At 33.5% G+C, this 22,256-nt stretch overlaps 2 protein-coding genes across 3 annotated transcripts in view; one reads left to right on the forward strand and one right to left on the reverse strand.

Moving 5' to 3' along the window:
• LOC133192190 (phospholipid scramblase 2-like) overlaps nt 1-8,512 on the forward strand; it is a 238,725-nt gene extending 230,213 nt beyond the window's left edge. The window contains exons 2-7 of one of the 2 annotated variants that reach the window (XM_061328154.1): nt 1,010-1,202; nt 2,314-2,391; nt 6,256-6,451; nt 6,767-6,878; nt 7,682-7,778; nt 8,416-8,512. In XM_061328154.1, coding sequence (XP_061184138.1) covers nt 1,016-1,202; nt 2,314-2,391; nt 6,256-6,451; nt 6,767-6,878; nt 7,682-7,778; nt 8,416-8,510 — 765 coding nt within the window. In that variant the 5' untranslated portion in view covers nt 1,010-1,015 and the 3' untranslated portion in view covers nt 8,511-8,512. Of the gene's footprint in view, nt 1-914; nt 1,203-2,313; nt 2,392-6,255; nt 6,452-6,766; nt 6,879-7,681; nt 7,779-8,415 lie in introns of those variants that run through there. The other variant, XM_061328153.1, reaches the window with a different exon arrangement.
• Nucleotides 8,513-11,315: 2,803 nt separating this feature from the next.
• The window catches only part of LOC133192194 (DNA polymerase epsilon catalytic subunit A-like), a 34,711-nt gene continuing 23,770 nt past the window's right edge, over nt 11,316-22,256 (reverse strand). The window contains exons 41-53 of the mRNA XM_061328158.1: nt 21,686-21,834; nt 21,448-21,537; nt 20,656-20,740; nt 20,302-20,505; nt 19,984-20,145; nt 18,470-18,541; nt 18,253-18,363; nt 17,650-17,735; nt 17,434-17,560; nt 16,849-17,060; nt 16,503-16,635; nt 13,786-13,895; nt 11,316-11,476 (exon numbers count right to left, since the gene is read on the reverse strand). Of these exons, the coding sequence (XP_061184142.1) occupies nt 11,398-11,476; nt 13,786-13,895; nt 16,503-16,635; nt 16,849-17,060; nt 17,434-17,560; nt 17,650-17,735; nt 18,253-18,363; nt 18,470-18,541; nt 19,984-20,145; nt 20,302-20,505; nt 20,656-20,740; nt 21,448-21,537; nt 21,686-21,834 (1,620 nt within the window). The 3' untranslated portion in view covers nt 11,316-11,397. The remainder of the gene's footprint in view (nt 11,477-13,785; nt 13,896-16,502; nt 16,636-16,848; nt 17,061-17,433; nt 17,561-17,649; nt 17,736-18,252; nt 18,364-18,469; nt 18,542-19,983; nt 20,146-20,301; nt 20,506-20,655; nt 20,741-21,447; nt 21,538-21,685; nt 21,835-22,256) is intronic.

Genomic DNA, 22,256 nt, shown 5'->3' on the forward strand with positions numbered 1-22,256 from the left:
TATTTTAAAAGATGTCCGTGTTTTCAAAGGGAGGGGGGTCCAAAAATCATTTTTTGATCCTTTAATTTTACATAGAAATTTAATTAATAACTATGGAAATGCCATCTAGTTTTTTCTCCTTTGTATGTAAGTGACTGTGTAATATACCAAACATTAATCATAATTATATTGATGAAGTCAAAACTCCCAATATCAAATAAATAAATAAAAAAAAAAAAATACATCAGCTCCAATGAAAAGTAGCTACCACTGACTGATTTACGGACCCCAATTGTTCAGGACCTCCATGATAAATTATTTCAAGAACCAAACGATGATAATGACATTATTAAAAAAAAAAATAGTAGAACGGAAGAAGTCACTCGTGTAAGAGAGTTTTTGCTTCTCAGAGTATGGCTTAGTCCGAAATATCTGACGTTTTCCAGGCTTTTTTCACGATTTGATATTTTACGTGCCAGGAAAACCTGGCAAGTAAAATATCAAAATCGTGAAAAAGGCCTGGAAAACGTCAGATATATTTCGGACTAAGTATGGCTGTGAGCGTGACTAAAATGGGAAGTAAAACCCGGGCCGGGCCGGGAATTTTGGTTGTGTATGAATTTCAATATCATATTTGTTGACAATTTATGAATGAAAAATTAAGCAATGGATTTAAAGAAAATTAATTATTACTTTTTTTAAGCATAAATATATTTTCTTTCACTTATCAACACATTCTGTAGTCATTGGGGCCAAATTTTCTGAAGACCGAATTCAAAGGGAGTCGTAATTTCCTGAGACCGTTCGATGTCCAAAAACGCTACCTGATCTACCCAATCAAATCAATTACCCATAAAGGCCTAACCAAATATTGGTGGATCCATGCGCTACCACATTGTGACCCGGATGTTTATTATTCGGTTATCAAACGAGATAAGAGGTAGAAATCAAAAATTGGGTTAAATTGTGATTGTCTTCCGATGCAAGGATACCCCGAAGTTTATTCGTCAGTATAAATAGAATTTTTAAGTTCACAATGTCAAACCCAACAGCTTATCACGCATCGCCAGAAAACGTACAAGTAAACATGGCGAACCAAATGCAACAGCCTCAGATGGGATTACCGCAAGGTGTTGTTGTGCCACAGGGTTTACCCCCGGGATTAGCGTATCTCGGTGCTCTAGATGAAGTTCGAATCCACCAACATTTGGACTTAGTGGAAGGTAAATATCGCGTTTTCATTGCATACGAACACACCCGTAATATTTGCAGCGGGTAACGTTATTTCGCAACGCGAGTATGCAGCTGCTGGTTCTCCAAAAATAGCTCATCGTGACGGAACATTTAATCATGTACAATTTTTTGAGACTCATCCATTAAGTTGTGTGAATTATTATTATTATTTATCTGTATTAAGCATTCTTTCTTGGCCTCATTTAACCCCAGGAATCTATGGGTGTGGTCAAGCCTGACAGGAGTTTAAAATTTAAACTATAAATAACGTTAGATATCACTGACAGTGACACTTTTTTTTTACCCTTTACCATGTTTACAAAATACATATTATCGAAAATTGATGAAAAATGTTAATTTTAATCATCTTTATATCAAAGCATTATTGCAGATTCGAATGGCTTGTATATGTAAATGATAGTGAAAAAAATCTGTTAACATATTAAATGGCCTAAGTTGGATAAGTTTCAACAGAAAAAAATCTTGTTAATGAATGCCAAATCACAATAATTTATTTAGATCATGTCTATTAAGAAAGTTTAATGAACACACATTGTATTTATATGTTTTAAAATTGTTTTTGTTCTTTTTAATCTAATTTAAAGCATCCTACAAGAGCTTGATCACCATAAAAATCTTTTTAAAAAGTCTTTATTAACATTTCTTGATGATTATTCCTAAAAACTAAAATTTCCTGCTTCAGTTGGAACTTTTTACTTGATTTAATTAAAATTATTTCCAAGTAAACACACTGAAAGGATTTCCACAAACTTGCAAATCCAGAGAAGAAATTGTGTATATTAGAAATTTCATGTCCTTAAAGATTATTTACATAACTTACTATTGCAGCAACAGATTTTACTCACACATATAAAATTTTATTGCTGTCTAAGTGCTTCTCTAGCTCGTTCACTTTAAAAAACATTCAAAATTTAACTTATGAAAGCAGAATTTGTAGCTGATAATTCTTTCAATTGTTTAAACCATTGTATCTGGTGCAACAAATGAAGAAATCTAATTTTTATGTCAATATTCATTTTTCTGTGTGAGCATGTGGCTTAGTTTAACATTTTTATGCCATGTGACTCCTATTATTTTCAGTTATGGTTGGCTGGGAAAGAAACAATAAATACAGACTCTGTAACAACCAGGAACAGCAGTTTATGTATGCCAAAGAAGGTAAGTCAGGTTTCTTACTGAATTATGAAGTCAGAGCTAGTGGTTGGACTCTCTCTCTCCCCCCCCCCCCCCCCCCCTTGATTTGCAGAATTATTAAATGTATATACTGAAGCAAATAAAAAATGCCAATATGGATTTATAGATTTCATTGCTTATTCTTAAATATGTAAAGATTCTTTTTATATAAAATATTTATCACACTGTAATAATGACTTTATGAGAAAGTTTGTACATAACTAACTTTTTCATTTCATATGTTGAATACTGTCATTTAGTAAATCTGGAGAAAAAACATTTCAAACAAAAAAAAAATGGGATCATCCAGGATTTTGAGCCCAGGAACTCTCACATACTGAGCGAGAATCATACCCCTAGACCAATGAGGCGCTTGTCATTACGAGCAAATTAAATGCAAACAGTAGGTCACGTATACAGGTCTATATTCCTGTTCGATTTTGTCAAAATTTTACACAAGACATGGTGTCTAATTTCATGTTTGATATTGTCAAAACTTAACACAACCAGGGATGGGCACGATTACTGAAAAATGTAATCGATTAATAATCGATTACTTAGAGGAATTTCGTGTAATCGATTATTAATTGATTACACTCATTTTTGTCCTGTTATCGATTGTAATCGATTACTTTGGAAGATGTAATGGATTAATAATCGATTACATGAACATCCAAGTTTTTATCTCTTCAAATATCAAAGCAATATTTAAATGGGAAATGTTGATGTTATCCACAGAAGTTTGAATGTGTTCCTGCAGTTTCAGTGCAGATTCTTTTAAGGTTTTATTCTGGCTAACATTCTCACTAAATGCCCAAATGAGGGATTCTCTACCATGGAAAGTGGAGACATGATTCCTACAATAAAATATGCCAAGGAATTAATTATTCCTTTCAACCTTGGATCTGAACCTCCATATTTATTGACTTGTTGAAAAAAATTATTTGATATTTTATTGTGAATTACTTCAATAGAAGTATTTGGGCTGCCTGTATGTTGACAGTACACATTAAACATTCCTGTATGTGTCTTTTTAAAAAAAATAAGTAAATTAAACGAGCTCTTAGTACTAAACATGTAAATTAAATGTGTCTTTAAGCAATGTTAAGTAATTTAACTAATACATGTAGCACAATTTCATTCTGTATTGAAATAAGTGTTTTGAGAGCTATTAATTCTTTTAATAATATTGTTTGTCTTCAACGGAATGAAAGTTAAACACTATTGGTAATTCACAGTTTACACCTCATTATCTGCAATCAGGGATATGTCTCAGTCAATTAATTAGCCAATTAAGATAAACAAACACAGTGACACTTACTCCCTCTCTTACAGACACTTATAACCTAGCTCTCACTGATATAAAAGCAACCTTACAATTTTGAATGAAAACATGAGAATGATTTTGCAAATTTTAAAGTTACTAAAACACAAGTTTGAAGTTGTTTAAACATTTTCAGATTATCATAAGTATTTCCATCTTCTTCTTTTTTCAAGTACAATGTAGTTTATTCACCAAATTATTTATATTTTATACAGCACTTAAATCTGTTTTTGCTATTTATAATTTTCTATCACAAGACAGTTTTTCAACATCTGAAATATGAAAAAGGACATGCAGCAAGAGGACAGTGGGTCAAATGTAAAATGCACACAAAACTTATGATAAGAAAAGTTAGGAAATTCAAACATTACACTAGATGGTTTATATTTGATATTTATGTGTGACTTGCTTGAAATAATTCTCCAAAATAACATCCATTTATGTATAAAATAATCGAAAGTAATCAAAAAAGTAATTATAATTACATTGAAAATTTTAGCTCTAATCGATTAAATTACGATTACAAGTAATCGAAAATCTCCTTGATTACAGATTACTGTCAATTACCTGAAAAACAGTAATCATTACAATCGATTACAATTACTCGATTACAAATACCCCATCCCTGAACACAACACATGGTGTCTAATTTAGCCTTTACTAAACAGATCTAATAAATGTAAAATTTAGAATATAAAGTCCGCCGACAACCTGAATTATATGTGATAAACTCTAAAACTTCAAGTGTGATTGATGCCAACAAATTTTCAATTGACTTATGAAAAAAAAATTGAGCAAAATAAAAAAAAAATGGGACGGGACACTTTGAGAGGGGCGAGCGAGTGGGGCCATAGGGAGTTGTGGTATAAAATTTCATTGCAAAAGCTCAAAAACTTCTTGAGATATCGCCTGGAAATGAAAGTGTTACACACAGACAGAATGTATGAATTTATGAGTTTGACCTATTGACCTCAAATTCAATAGGGGTCTTCTTTAAGCCATAGGGAGTTATGTAAAATTTCATTGTAAACGGTCAGAGGCTTCTCAAGATATGGCATGGAAACAAAAGTGTTACAGACAGACGGATGGACAGACAGACCGAAATTAATATCCCACTTTCATTGAAAGCAGGGGACAAAAAAGTATTTTGTGATAGCCATTCAAATGTATTTTGTTATCTTATTGATTCATAAATCAATATGTCACTGGAAAGACTAAGTATTATCAATAGTTTATAAATAACCTGAAATACTTGTCTGAAAGACAAAGTAAAATAAAGTAGCTGAATTTTCTATTTCCCTTTAAGCAAGGCAGAATTTTCCCAGGTTTATGGTTGAAAGGTTCTGAATATACTTTGTTCACCAGAATACAAATTTTTTATATTTGTGAAATAAAAATGTGCTGAAGGAGCATTTCGCAATTCACATGCACCTAAAATTAAACCTAAATAAAGAGGGATGGTAACAACTAACCACAAACAGTTGTGATCGAATCACAACAATACATAAAGAATTACTCACACTGACTTTTGTAAAAGTAATACAACTGTGGTAGTGTGTGATACAAGTCTTCCTGCTAGCTAGAACTACTAGGTTAACCCTCTACCTTGATTGGTAAAGCACTGACTGGCATGCCAGAGGTCCCAGGTTTCAGTGTTTTAAACTAACTTGTCATCTTTGCTAGCCATGTGGGCTACTAAACCTTGTATTTCTAGGGGCCCACATCAAAATGTATTCACCCATATATTATCACAGCTTCTATAATTATGAGACGCATACACCCCAACACCCAACCCCATTTTTTGTTTCTTATTCAGAGATTTCAAGTTGAACTTTTCTTCCAGTCGTAACATTTTGCTCGACGTGTCTAAATTTGAATCTTCTGTTACTGAAGATATGATTATTCAGTAATTATAAGATGTAGTAAGAACACGTGGCAGGTTTTCATTCAATATATGGTAATTATTGATTTCTTGGGCTCACTGACCCTGTCGATACACACTGTGTCCATCACATTCACTAAATAGATGCTTTAAGAAGAAGTGGTTTTCATTGGTAATTTTGAAGCGCTTTACTGATTAAAAAATTTTTCAAAAGAAACGTACAAACTTTCAAACTAAATTGAAAACCAAATATTTATTTTCGCAAGTTTTCCAATTGCCTTGTGGGCAACTTGAATGTAATTTTGAGTAACCGATACAGAAAATTAATTGAAAATGGTGAGTATGTCAATGAGACTGGGTTTAATCTCGGGGTTTGATCCCAGACAGAGGTACTTTCTGTTACATTTGGCACCAATGTTGGGACCCAGGTATTCTCTGGTTCATGAAAGTGATTACCCCTTAAACTTTGCCTCAGAGATGTTGGCACTCCTTAGGAGAAAAGGACATTATTCCTCATATACATGTTTGTAAAAGTACACACTCTTGCAATGAGAAAATCAAAATGTTGAAATTTTCTTAACAAGGGAATTCAAGAATTTTGAAAGTGCTATGTAGATATGACAAGTTTTGATTTATACTGTAGATACGGACTGTTGTACAAGGCAGTTCTGTGGGCCTGCCCGGCCATTTGTCATGGACATTATGGACAACAACATGCAGCCCCTGATTCGATTGGATCGCCCCTTTAGGTGTCAAGCATCTTTCATGTGGTGTTGCTACTTACAGGAAATGGATATTCAGAGCCCCCCAGGAGTGTCCATAGGATCTGTGAAACAAATGTAGGTCAACTGTAAAATCTAAAGGGAAAATAAAATGTACAGTTTGATGTTTATGTCACCAGAAATTACTTTGTATGTGTATTGATACCTTGAAGCTTAGGTTAGCCATATTTTTTTTTTTCTTTATGTTTTTGAAGAAAATTTTCCCCTTAGAGTTCAACTCTCAGTCACTTGTTTTTTGACTCCACACAATACATACTGATGTGGCAGAAAGAGCTTGGTTGATGCCTTGTTGTGACAGCTGATTATGATAAGTCTGCAGGCAATGAAAGACTTTTACAATCCCATAAGTGCCTGATTTTCTATTTGCAATAGATGGACACCATGGAAACCAAAGTTTGAGATCCTAGACAGCCAGGGACAACAGAATTTTATCATTGAGGGAGAGTGCTGCTTCTGCTGTCCATGTAGAGACATTATTTTCAAGGTAAGCACACCCGCACAATTAATCAACATGGGCCCAAAGTTCAAGTTCAGGATGAGGCTAAATTACTCAAATATATTAAAAATGCATTAAATCTTTGAAAGCCTATTCCTGAACACCAAGCAGGCATATTCATTTTATAATCTTCATCAACAAGCCTAGATCATTTTTGAAAAATCAAGGTCATGGGAGTCTAAACTGTTAAATTGTTGTCTTAGCCCTAATATGGAGATTGTAGAAGTTCACTTGAACACTGGTCAACATTAAGGTTCCATGATGTGGCAATAAAATTTTCTTTAAAATATTTTTAACCAGCCAATTTCTGTGAATGTCCTATTGGTATGTCCTATTGACAATACAATACAGTGTACCTAGTTTTGACAAAGTCAAGGTAATTGGAGGAAAAAATATAAAGTTCTTCTTTGCATCAAAAAGTAAGCAACAGCGAAACTTTAAAAGATAATAGGATAGGAAGGTGGTGGAACCCCAGCCTCGAATGACCTAAGTCAATAAAAAATAGGTAGCAACTGTTCCTTCGCCAAGCGCTCGGCAGTTTGAAAAAGTTGCAGATCTTTCAGATGAGACCTTAAAAACTGAGGCCTATGGCAGGTGTTGACACAGTAAATGATCCCTCACTGCTCAATGGTCCTGAGCGCTGAATAAAGATCCAAATTTGAAGCCCTTCAACCACATATGGCAACTTCTATATATGAGTGAAAAATTCTCAGAAGTAATGATTTAATGCATGAGCCTCAGTTGACCGTCAGGGCCTATTATTTACCCATGAGAATTTTGTTTTTCTACAGGTGTTTGATCCCAAGATGCAGGAGGTGGGGGAAATCATTAAACACTGGGGAGGCTGTCGAGAAATCCTGGGAGCTGTCAATGACTTTAAAATTACTTGTAAGTTATTTTTGCCTCATGTCTAGTAATCAGAGATGGAAAAGAACGATAAAAAAAACAACAATTTCTGAGATATTGTGGAATCATTTTAATTCTTGGGGGTCAATGCTCATAGGCAAGCAAAATTTTTCTTGTTCGTAGGGATGCAGTTTCGTGGGTTACTTGTTTAGGTAGATTCAATGAATCAATACGTTTACAAAATAAATGTGGGGATGAAAATTTGCGGCTAAGGGTGGCCCACGAAATCCACGAACATTGGTCCCCCACGAACAGTGATGATTCCACAGTACACTCAAAACCAAGTTCTTTTTTTGATGTGATTTAAGTTGAAGTAGTGAAATGTTCGCCAACTTGAAGATGTATATATAGGTTTTGATGAAATGTCTGTTAAATGAAATACACTAATTAAATTAGTCACCCATTTTGTTACCATAATGTCCCATCAATCCCGGTATCCAAATCTTAATTTTGAAAATAAAATTCTTAATGAAAGAATTTATTCCTCTATTTACAGTGTACCCAATTGTAAAGGGGGGGGGGGGGGGGGGTTAAATTACTTCTCTCTTTTTCATTGCTATTGAAGCATAGCTGTCATATTATACCTGAATAATCAGTTATTTTTTCTTCCTCCAAATAGTCCCTGTGCAGCTTGATGTCTTCAAAAAGTCATTGTTGATGGGTGCAGTTTTTCTCATCGATTTCAACTACTTTGAGAGGAATAGGAACCAATAACTGGGAAAAATCGACCATGGGCATATCGCAACTATCCCAGGAAAGTGGTGTTGTGTATTATCTATTTTTAAAAACTTCAGTATGTAATCCATGTAGTGTAGTGAGGCAAATACTTGTATTAACCCTGTGTGTGCAACATGTAAAAATGCCACACATTATTCATTGAAACCTCAGTAATTTTCTCATTTTATATGGAGTAACATAAGGGTGTTTTACAGCAATGTTGTTAAATTCTTACTTGTTATGTGGCAAACAGTTTTTTTTAAGTATTTGCAGCAATGTTGTTAAATTCTTACTTGTTATGTGGCAAACAGTTTTTTTTAAGTATTTGCATCTACGCAACAAGAAAAAAAAGGGAATTTTTTTAAAAACAGGTTATAGTTATAGGTTAGTTTGTTTGAATGTTTTATCTGTAAATGCACATTTTTAAAACAATAATTATGATCTAGTTCATTTAAGATTTAAAAATTCCTGTTTTATTCATCAGTGGCCTTGGGTGTGTTTAGAAAATTGTTTTATTCTTTTAACAGATATATATGTATATTTAGAAATTTTAGCTGGTAAAATGTAACTATTTTATATTTTTTAACAAATATAAAAATGGGAACTTTCACAAGAAAAAATGTCAGTTGATAAACTACAGTAAAAGTCATTGTGAACATCTGGAGATAGCAAAAAACCAGTTCTCAGGATTTTATATTTGTTTTATTTATAAAGTTGATATTTTATCATCTAGCACTTCTTGGAGACATAATGACTTTGTTATAACCATGCATGAACTCATTGAGAGGAGTTTTTCTGTTACCAAGTACCAGGACAGTAGATTTGTACCAAGTACAAGTTTTATGAAAAACAAAAAAACAAACCTCTATCAAGACATTGTAGATGAGATGACCAGATTGCATGATAATCGAGATAAATGATACGAGATAAACGATTTGAGAATTGAGATAAACATTGATTACGTGATCTGTGGTAACTAAGTTTATTCTGTGATAAAATTTAACTTGTGTCTTTTTGACAATTTATTGGTCAGTTTGTGTATTTATTCAAAAGGTATTTTTTCTTTGATTGAAAAAGAGAACGAAAATCCATTTCAAACATAATTGTAGTTGTATATACTGTAAAGATAGATGTTTTCTTATGTCATGAACTGCAGTATCCAGGTATTCTATAATTATTTAAATTGAATAATTATTTTTGTGATCTATTAATGCCTCATGAAATTTAGTTTTCTTCCAAGTACAAACTGCACAACTGCTATAAAATCCCACTAGTAGCATGGGATCAAGACATTCCTAAATATATCATCATATTATTGTAAAATTTTAATCACCTCTTAGATACAGTTTTAATCCGTTTTGCTTTTATACCAAAGATGTGTTTTTTTTTTCGAGATAATAATGTCTTATGTATGAATACCCCGTGAACTTACCTTGTTTTGTTATTATGTTTCTCATGTATGTATAGATAATCATTTTTAATGGAAAAACTATGTGAAACCAAATATGTTAACTGTACATTTGTTTACAATATTTTATTTCAAATCCATTAGTTTTTACCTCTACCTAGTTTTTACTTCTGTCAAGTTTATAATCTTTGTTATATATATGTACAATTAGATGTAGTTTGCTTGCACAATTAAATAGAATTGATCAGTGATGCCTTTGTTGAATTGTTCATATTTACCTGTTCATTTGTAAACATGTAAAATAAAGTATACTTTATATGGATAATGGCTTTTGTTATTATTTTGGAGTCTTTCATGGGGGAGGAGATGATATATTCTGATAAATTTTGAAACCAGGGCAAATTCAAAGAACATGGGAGTAATCTCCTGAACACAACTGTGTGTGGGCAAAATATCATCTGCAGGTTTTAGAGGGTGAAAATGACAGAGTGAAAAGAACCCGGTATACACTATATGCAAAGCAATGACTATTTGTCACAATATACAAAGCATCATGAGATTTTGGGTCAAAATGCAGCTCATTGCCTGAACAGAGAATTAACACTGCATCTAATTGGTGTCTTATTGGTGTCATTTGCATTAGTCATGTACCGGTAATGGATGAAAGAGATCATGGAGACTAATAAAATACGTACTGACAATTTTCTACAGTGTCTTTTAATTAACATACATTTAAAATTAGAATATACTCATCAACCTCTACTGAAAGTGAAAGATTGCACCTATATCCTCTACAGAGCACAGCTTCAATATAAATGTTGCACAGGTCAAGGAATCCACCTTTATTATGGCACACAACCTATAGTTTACCTTGAACAACTGTCCAATCTTATGAAAGAACAGCAGAGAATGATGGTCTACCTCGCATTCAAATTTTACTACAAACATGGTTTTGGACAATTTAGGGGTGATATTAATTGGACATTGAAATTCATTTGGTTTTTATAAAAAATACAAAGATTAGGTACTAATGAAGATACTCCATAATAACATTAAGAATCAAAGTCTTTTGAAATGCCAGCACAAAACCTTCACAATTATAGCAGGATCAGAACTTGGCAGCACAGCACCTCTTTCTACATTTCAAACTTTAAATCGCCAGCACATGACAATAATATGTGAGGACATCTCTGTGTTTATTGTTGCGGGCCATAACCCCAAGCATTTGACCTAAATGTGTATCTATCAACAGTATGATCAAGTTAAAACTTTTGAGCAGATCAGTTCCAGAGTAGATACAAGTCAATCTATGACAACAATTCATTGAAGACATCAATAAGGACAGATAAGCTGCTACAGCACATGTGAGCTAATAGAAGGAAAAAAGTACACAATTCAATCAAGCACTTTATTTGATACAATGTACATGTAAATATCACAGTCTTTCCTCTTTCTTTCCACACTACCTGTTAACATTTAAATATATGAAGTCATTTTAGGATTCACTTTCAAAATCCACTCCACTGTTTCTGTCAGTAAAACCATGTCGTAATGTCTGAAAAATACAATAATAAAATAATGAAAAAGTGAGCTCACAGTAAGGTTATATCACATCAGAACCAAGCCATGTCACTTACACTGCAACTCATTTTAAACACTTCAGAACCAAGGTACATGTATGTCACAAACACTGCAATTCATTTTTATTACCTATGCAAGTAACGTGTAGATCAGTGGTTTGAAGTAGTTGATTAGTTAAGTGTAGATCAATAACTCTATTTCAGTATGAATTTTCTTTATTCAAGTGATTTATAGGTGTATTTAAAATCCCAAAATTTTTGCTATACTAAGGAAACAAAGTCATCAGGACAGAGCAGTGTATTTCTATCAGTAGATTTTACTGAGGAGCCTTAAAAATGCAAAAGGTCTCTCCTTATTGTCCTCTGCTGCCGTGAAAGTGAAAGGACACTGTAAAATCTAATTCGCCTCATCAGTCTGTCACAAAAAACTTTAATCTTGGTCATAACTTTTGAATTAGTAAAATTAGGGTTTTTATATGTATTTCACATGTACAATATATGTTACAAGACCTTTCTAAACGAACAATGATTTTTGACCCTGTGACCTTGAAGTTTGACCTACTTTTCAAAAATTTTAACATTAATGATTACTTTTGAGTGAGAGAAGATACGGTGTTCATATCCTGTGACAGAACCTTTCCAAATGAAAAATAATTTTTTACCCCATGACTGTGACCTTGAAGTCTGAACTACTTTTCCAAAAGAATAACATTGGTGATAACTTGAATGAGCATGATGAGAGAAGATGGGCATTCATATTTGACATGTGCATTACCTGTTACAAGATATTTCTGATGTACCATGGCTACTGACCTCATGACCTTAACCTTAAAGTTTAACATACAGCATTTTTCAAAAATTTTAACATTGTAATGACTTTTGAATGAGAGAAGATAGGGCTTTCATATTTTACATGTACATAACCTGTGACACCTTTCAGAAATAACTATCATTTTTGACTTCATGATCTTGTCCTTGAAGTTTGACCTACTTTTCTAAGATTTATCTTTGGTTGTAACTTTTGCTTTGAAAGAAATAGGGTTTTCATACTTTTTTCATGTGCATCACTTGTGACAAGACCTAAATGATTGTATCATATGACCTCATGACCTTGATGTTTGATACTTTACTCTTTATTGTAATGTAATTTACATCTTTTTTGTACATGTATGATGGACAGACAAGACAGGACAAATGGACAAGATAGTTACAATATGCCGTAAATAATTGCATCCCAACCACTAAGACATCAAAAGCGGGGGCAACAATTCTTTGAATTTTCTTGTTGTAAGCTGAAATATATTACTGTAAGTTTTGGTGCTGCAAAAAAGTGTATGTGTAGGTTTTGACCTTAATCTTTCCCTGAAGATCTTGAACTTGTTTTTTAATTCATCATTATGACCTTAAAGGCCAAGTTTCAATTTCAAGCTTTTAAGCCTGAACTGTCTGTAAAACTGAATTGTCTATAGCTGGATGGACAGACATCGATCCAATGAGAGGCAGAATGGAACTGATATGAAAGGAGAGAAAATATACCCCTCCCCCCTCAACATGGAGTTCACACAAAAATCTTAACCTTTCACTTAGTTCAAACACTGCATACCATTAACCAAAGGCTACTCAATGAAGGAAGAATGAGTCACACTGGTCCAAGGGCAGAAAATATATATACTCAAGACAATGCTTTTTACACATTGGTCTGCTTTGATCTGAATTCTGACCACATATATTTCTGACCTCGACATCTTCCTAAAAATTTGATTTAAGGTCACTGCACATGGCCTTCTAGGGGTAAAGTATGAGTCAGATATGGCCAAGAGGAGAGAAATGGGGCTCCCACTGGAGCCAAAATAATTTTTGCCACTTTTGAATTTCTTTTCGCCACTTTTGAAAAACATTTGCCAATGGCGAAAATGGCAAATCCCAGCTTGAGCACTGGAGGGAAAATATGCTACTGACAAGGATTTACCACTGATTCTTTTTTACCTTGACCTCTGACCTAGAAATTTGTTAAGGTCACTGCACACCCTTTACCAAATGGCACTTAATGAGTGATCTTTGAGCCAGATTGGGCCAAGGGGAGAGAAAATATATTCCAGACAAGTGATATAAGAGATATGGATGGTCTGCACATGGTAGGGCATCCCTAAAGCCCTTGCTCTAATTTTGCTTAACAATTTTTTATTCTGTTATACGAAAGAAAATTGACATGCTCACTGAAAAACAAAATTTATTTATTTTACATTAAATACTTCAAGCAGCATTGGAATTCATTTATTCTTACCTGGCAATTCCTTTGAAGGTCATTAATGTTTTTGCCAAATCAGACGTTGATACCGTGTTTGTGAAGTCCCCTGCACATTTACAGTATTTTCTCATATTATTGTCCTTCACCTAAAAAGAATGTCATTTAAGTATAATAACATATTATTATGTCTGTATCTACTCTAAAATATGTACATTATATGTACTTGAAAAAGTTACATCTATCGAAGATTGTATAAACCATCACTTAAAATGTTTTGTTTAAGTTGCAACCCCCCCCCCCCCCCTCCAAATAAAATGTATTTAATGTGGCAGGACTAAGTACATGAAATTGTATACATAGATACAGTAAACATACTTATTTTATCAGTAGTCATATTTTGGCACCTTTTGTACTGCATCAAAAGTAAAACTTTAGTAAAACACAGATGTAGTGTTTTTACAGATACATCGATAACATATACATTGAATTGATTTTGTGTTCAGTAGAAGTTAAAACAAATGAAATAAACATCTTTTATTATGAATTTTTAAGATCATAAAATTTAAAGTATTGAACTGACATTATTTTTCACAAGTATTGATGTTTGAAATTAAAATCATCTGAAATTTTTAGTTCTCCAAGATAATTTTCGTATTAAATTCACAGTTTCCTAGGACTTCACTATAATCAAGTTTTACTGTATATACCACAGGCATTTAGTTAATGATTGATATATTGACAAAATACGAGCTTGAAGCGGGGGTGCCTGAAATTGAGTTAGGTACCTTGTGGAAAGAAAAAGAAGGGGGTGACCCCATATACGAAACAAGTGCCTGTGGTACACACTGTAATTGAGTTTTACTGTATATACACACTATAATAAAGTTTTACTGTATGTAAACCTTTCAAACTCTCTTTCAAAGGTTAAATTTTGTCAAAGAATTATTATACACTTTTTTTTCATTATTTAAAATTTGATGTGTTACAAATCTATGTGCAAATACCGGTAGTCTTTTTCTTTGTTGCTATTTTCTTCTTTTTTTTTTTTTTACATTTAAGTAAATATGAAGTGTATGTTTACATAAATGTAATTTATTTAGTTCTGAATTAATTCACATGTATTGACACAATGCATTGGGTAAGCTCGCACTCACCTTGTTCGAAAAAAAAAAAATCAAACATATAATTTGTGAAACAAAATAAATTTGTTATTGATCTGTTTACAAAATGCTAGATTTTGAAAAAAAAAATTTACTCCCAGAATAAAAAAAAAATTCTGGATTACAGGTCCAAGATCCTCCCCTGCACCCTCCTTTTCTAGAACCTGTGAAGGCCCAGAGGTATTATTCGGTGTTGCATATCAATTGAGCCATCTTTAATAGATACATGTACATGCCAAATACAAGTCTGAGGCCACTTTTAATCGTTGGATATATACTCCACCTAGCTCTGTATATCAATGAGAAACATCTACAGTACTGTATATCACTTTTTATTCATGAGATCCTTAATTCTGTGTAATTATGCAAGATGAACTGAAAATTTCATTTGTGTATACATGTATTTTTATTAGTATAGATAACATGCAACAATAACCACAATTTTTGAATGTTTTGTCTGGCTTATAAATACCATATACAATTGTACCTGTCTCACAAAAATAAGGTGTCACTGCTCAAAGGCTGTAAGTGCCAAAAACAGGTCTAAATGTGCAGCCCTCCCCCAGCAAGTGGTGGTGGGCTCAATATGAGTGAAACATTCTCAAATGGACATTAAACAAACATTTTTTTAAATTAAATTTAGCCATTACCATACCATGTACTTCTTGAATCAATTCACCATTTCAGGACTTCACAATTATGTTTTTAAAAAAATTTTCTTTTTCTCATTTTCTTATCACATAAAAAATGCATTACTTTTACAAAATAATTGTTAAAAATCCCATCAAAACAGGAAAAAAGTGCTTCGTAGATTTACTGCCAGATAAATCATAATATTCATTTCATAAGAGTTACAAGTGCAAACATTTGATAAGATCATATCAAATTTTCACTCATTTTAAACAATAAAGGATATTGCATGTAATCTGAAGTGTATTACTCAGACATCAAACCAAAAATCTAATATATTCTGGGATTACTTCTGGATGTTCTGAAAATTGATGCCAAATGTAATGTCTCCTTGCAACAAGAGTCACATGGGCACTGACATAAGCTGATTATCAAGAGCATTTCAACATACTATACGCTGTGTTAATTTTGCCCTATCACACTTGCAAACGATTTCGCCCATTTTAAATTCACCAAGGCACACTTGCATTAAAAGAGATAACTCTGTCTCATTTGAATTCATTGTTTTTATTTTGCTCTCTGATGAAGAGGGCAAAACAGGTGAAATTAAAACTGGGTTGAAATTTTCCCTGTATATAGTATTCAGACAAGTTCCTTTAAATTTGCTTGTCAAATTTGAATCATAGATTATTAAACATTTCATTTTTTAAAACTGTTTATTTCAAGTTTCTGTTCTTTATTTACAATAAAAATTTCATACTGTAACAAGAAGCCCATTTCAAAAATACAGGTATGGTATTGTACTGTTTCATCCTTAACGGTATCCAACCCTTTTCAAAGCATGCATCAGACTGTGCATGCACAGTTGCAGCACATGTGTAAGTCTGGTCTAGATAATATTTATGGTAGGCCTTGAAGAAGACTTTCTAGTACATAATATGTAAATAATAAGAACAGACTTACTCCATTACACTTGACACACTTTAGATCCTGCAAGATAAAGGCCATGGACTTCCTGTGTACAGCATCTAAGAGTGTATCCTCAATCTCATCCATATCATAGGGAGCTTTACAATGCACACAGGTCCAGGAGGAACTGTAATGAAGTAGATTTAGGTACCAAATACCAACATAACACTCTAGCAGTGCTCAATAAACAAAGCAATATTTTTTTTCAAAACATTCCTAAATATCTCTATTTTAAAAATTGACAGAAAAGTTTTTTATACCAACTGTGCTGAAACTAATTCCTACAAAAGGCTTCAAGTGTATTTGTGCAGCAGATTTTTATTTTAAATCAAGTACTTACTCAGACCTATCCTGGCTAAGATAAGGATCTCGGCACAGGTCAAGGTCACGGATGTGGTTACAAGATTTGCATATGACCTCTGGTAGGACGTAGGAAAGACAAGGATCAGTGAAAGCAGCTTCCTCAGCAAACTCTCCCACTCCAATTAATTTTAAAAGGTCTCTCTTTAGCTTTAGCACCTGTAGGTTAATATTACTATCCAAAGAAAGAACCTGAAAAAAAGTGTAATTCCATTAATAGACTTGAAACCTTTGAGCAATGTATGGTGCATATACAAATGTACATGTATTTGAAATACTACCATAAAAATAATGTACATAGTGAAGAAAAACCTGAAATAAATGATACAGATACAATTTTCTGAGACATACATTATAATGTTACTGGCTGAAAAAATCCAGACACAAGACAGCCAAAGAGATTCAGAAAATACATATATTTCTATATTCATATACCGCAAAGGTGAAAAAGTTATTGTCAGCCTTAAGTTGAAAGCACATGTAAGTGAAGGTTACCATGGTTTCTGACAGATGAAAGGTGTGAAGACTACATATAGAAAATGAAATAGAGAATTTTTTTGCTTACCTTACAGACACATTTGACAAATTCCAGAGCTGGATTCTGCATGGCCAGGTGTGATCCAGGTCTGTTTGGAAATTCGCCAGACATGTCACTGATGTGACCAAATTTTTTGTGAATCTTCTGAGTGATTCTGTTAACATAAACATAGACAGGATTACCAATCTCCAAACTCAGGGCTTAGCTTGTTGTAAGCTTGATGATCTGGTTAGAACTACTTACAAAAACATTTGTTGTGCAAGATCTCCAGCCACCAATTCTTGAGCAAAGGTAACTGATAAAGGTGTTGTGGTGGTTTCTACAACTTTCTGTTTGAAAATAAATGTGAAAATGATCCTTGTTTTATGCTGTATTTTTTACATATACTGTATTCAAAATTTAGTGCAACCTTCTTTAACAGAAATCATAAAATAGTGCACTCGAGTCTTTCAAACAATGTGTATTAGTTCTATCATATATTAGCATGTACAAGAATTAGCAGAGAAGCAACAGTGAGAAGGGTGCTAAAATATGATTACTGCTAAAATAAGTATTGATAATGAATTTGTATGAAAATTGCAATAGCTTATACAAATATTTGTATTTTGGTGTCATGACACTATGCTTTGTTTAAATTACATATGCCTATACCTTTACAAGGTCTTAATGAGACATTCATGCAATGTTTCAGGTTTAAAATAAGAAGTCTTCAGTGGCTAGAACTAGTATGAACAACCTAACACTCCTATGATTGACCTCAAGCTTTGCTCTGAGAGGCTAACACAAGTTTTTGTTAGCTTTCAATTTTATATGTGACCGTTGATTGAGTAGCATATTTGTTTATACCTGGCTCTGGCTGTTATGGCGACGCTTCACTGGAGTGTTACCAGGCGTGAGGGTTTTCTGCTCCTCCTGAAGTTGGTTATACACAGACAGAATGTACCCAGCAACTATGAGCTAAAATTAGAAAAGTCAGTTATAAATCCTGCTAAAAATTCACTGTATGTACACAATAACTTATCAATAAAATTCGTTATTTTCTCTTCATACTTTTTTTACTTACATTGAAATTGGTTTGACATGCACCAGCCTCTGGTAAGAACTGCATGATGTTCCAGTTCATTTCTATCTCTGGCTACAAAGTAAGTAAACCAATTTATTTTGGTTAACAAGAATAAAAACAAATATATTCAAATACAGTGGAGCCGCGGTAATCCGGACGCCAATAATCCGGACGCTTCACCTTCCAGACGATATTTTTTGGGAACCAATTTTTTCCACGTTATTCCATCTCATTAATCCGGAAATTCGCATTCCTCTTCACACCTTTCTTGCAGTAGTGATAATTATTGTAAAAACATTGTCCGTGGAGTCAGTTTGAAGGCGGTTACCTGTGACCTCTAAACAATAGCGTCTATAATTAGCGTGTGTTTACCTCAGATAAAACACACATCTTTTATATTATATAGCCCGAAGAATTTAGCTTATACTGTGCATTAATTAAATTGCTAATGGTATATAAATTTATGAGAATTTTAAAGAGTTGTAAATAAAATTTTTTACTGAATAATAAATCACGAGATTTCGTTGTGGTATTGAGTTGCGTAAGTTTATCAAAATACGATCGTACATTATTTGAAACTTTTTTTTTCTTTTCATAAGACAATTTATTAAGATACATAATTCAAGAAAACATATTTCTATTAATGCACTAAGAAATACGTAACTGGCGTTAATTATAAATGCCGATCACGTCTTTTCAAGATATATAACTTTATAGAGTTTATAGAAAAAGTACTGATTATCCTGAATATGGCTTGTGTGTACGCTGAATGTTTGCAATACGTACACTGATTACAGTATTTAGTTACTTACTTCCCTATGTAGTGAATATACACGGTTTGTCATTTGAACATTCTCAATGGTGATAATGAACAGTTCTACTTAATATGAGCTTGAATAAATAAAAAAAAAGATGTGCCGAAATAAAACAGTAGCAGATCAAAATTTGGTCAGCCTATGTAACTATACGTCAAATAGAAGGCGAGTAAAGTTTCCTGTGTTAGAAAAGGAAGTCTCAACATAAAATTGCCTATCCATTTTTCATCGTGTAAATTACATTTTAATTTGTTTCTTTTTTTAAATATTTATTATTTCTTTTAAAACTATAAAAATAAAATCAATAAGTCAAGGTAAAATAAAGGTGTTTTCTTTGCCTTCACATTTGATACCACTATGTTCACATGTACATGCTTTAAGAGGGTACGTCTTTTTAGAAGTGATTCACTTATACGGACGATTCATTTATCTGGATGATTTCGTTGGCGACGGAGGCATCCGGATTAACGAGAAGCCACTGTACATGTAACTTCTATAAAATCTATTAAGTCTTCATATTGCCCCCATGCAATTAAGGGCTTCAATAGCCAAGCTGGCTTAAGTCTAGAGTCAAGAGACCTTTTGGACAAATTCACTTGCAAAGAAAGATAAACAAAACTCTTCATTCTTAGACTTGTTCATAGAGATGCATGTAAAGACAAATCTTATCTTTAGACTTCTCAAATATAAAATACAAACCTCGTCCTCATCCTCAGACTTGTTCAGTACTTCCTGTTGCTCCCTCTCCTCCTCTTCCTCCTCCTCACCACTGTCACGGTCCCCCTCATTTTCTGGATCAGGCTGAGTCTGCTCCAGCGGGGTTTCAGAGGGCAGCTTTCCTTTCACACCCCCATGATTGGCCTGAATACATTTACCAAAGCATTTTGTAATACACAAATTCAAAAGGTTGTTTCTAATCATGGAAAATCCATAAATTATACTTCAAATGAAAGATACACAAATTGGAAAAAGCTCCCCTTTTTTAAAAAAAAAGTTTTTACTACAAAGTGGACTCACAGGATCTAGCCACATGAGATACTCCCAACATTGGGCATAGGTCATCTCCACTAGGTGGAACAGGTTCTTGGACTTGATGCTGTTGGTGATGTACTCCACATACCCCAGAGCATCCACCAGATGGCGCTTCTTTGTACACAAGATCAGGCGGTTGAAATTACCATAAACTATGTTTGATCCAAGTCTTTTGAACTCGGATATCAGCTGAAAAATTATTAAAAAAAAATGCTCTCAGATAGGGTTGATGCAGTTTGTTCTAGAACTGTTTAATATATACATATTTCAGAACGAATTGAGACAAATTTGGTGGACCACTCCTAAAAGGCAATGAATTGTGTATTGAGTAACACTTACCTGTAGAAACACTTTTTTCATCATGTTGTGAAGGGTTCTCCTGAGTGCTGGGTCATACAACAAGGCATTGGGAGAACGCAACCACCTGAAATAAAAGTATTTGGAAACATGTATGATGTCTGCTGGTGATTGTTTTTGTAGAAATAAGGCCAAAAACAATAATAGTCCTGTTTCCTGCTACCCGACCTACCCTATTTTTTTCCACCCGACCCTAAAGTTTTTTTTAAGTTTTGGAAGAAAAAAAATCGAGAATTTCCGGAATTTCATCGTTCTGTCACCGTAATCGTTTTCCGTGTTACACCAAACAAGCATTTCATGAAATTCTTGTTTTAAATATGGACTTTCATAAAATACCACTTGAGTTGTGCATAAAAAGACATGAAATTTAATTTTGGAAGACAATATTGACCTGTGACATGTTTAATTTTATCTTTTATTAGTTCATATCCAAAAAATGTTGTCAAAAAAAAAATAAAATAAAAATATAAAATAAAATAATTTTCCTACCTACCTACCCTATTTTTTTCAGGCTGGTAGCAGGAAACAAGACTATTATTTTTTTTGGCCTAATATGCCTCATAGACAGGCGAACTGACAGACAAAAGACAAAGTGATCCTAAGTGTCGACATAGGTCACACATTTGAACCCACCTTCATTCATTAGAAATGTATTACATGTATATGTAAGTAGGATATGATTGAAATAATTTCTACTTGCAATGTAGCTGAAAATTTGCCCCATACAAGTACAAGTATGTTTGTAAAATACCTGTACATTGATTGAAAATTTACCTGTAGAAGTGAATGATTTGGTTGTCTGCAAATATATTGTTGTACTTTGTTGCATCTCTCACCCATCCCTGTACCATGGTCTTTAGAATTCTGTTCATAAGAACATGTATAAATACAACCTATAATTTACAGCTGATCAATAAATCTTTGTACCTCTTCCATTTTCAAATGAAAGTTTAAAATAATAAACATAAAGCATATCATGACAAAAGCAAAACTCTTCCCACCACAAACTCACCTAAAACCGGTAGAGCAGAGAGCCGTTTCATCATAGCTGGCGAGATAGGTGGCAGCACCCTGACCCTGAACCATCTCCTCCAAGGACGACTGAGGGAGTGTATCAAAACTGACCGCACTGGCCCCCTCCTGGTCATTGACATGGGCAGACTGCAAAATTAACACCCAAGTGTCACTCAGATGGCAGGGTTTTGAATAAGGGGAGGCAGGAGGGGATTTTTTATTCAATGTTTCAAAGATCGAACTTTGCCTCTTTAAATTTCATAATTGGCAAAATAAAATATTGGAAATAATTTTAAGTCAGCCTCTTCAAATGGATAAATTCACCTCTTCACTTCAAAATTACTGAAAGCCCTGCTCAGATGGGGAGGTTTCTCAAACTTAATGTGCCAAGAGTCAAGCCTCCAATCACTAGCTCTACACACTCAGAAGTGTAGTCTCTATCAATGCAAGAGGTATCTCAAACTTATTATTGTGCTGACAGCTTGGCTAGTCATCTCTACACCTCAGAAGTGTAGGTCTTTGAATTTCCCCCAATAATTCTGGGGACTACCAAACTAACAACTACATGT

This window comes from Saccostrea echinata, unplaced genomic scaffold (assembly GCF_033153115.1).
Source record: "Saccostrea echinata isolate AGI-Se365-2 ecotype Australia unplaced genomic scaffold, CSIRO_AGI_Sech_v1 ptg000025l, whole genome shotgun sequence".
Lineage (NCBI taxonomy): Eukaryota > Metazoa > Mollusca > Bivalvia > Ostreida > Ostreidae > Saccostrea > Saccostrea echinata.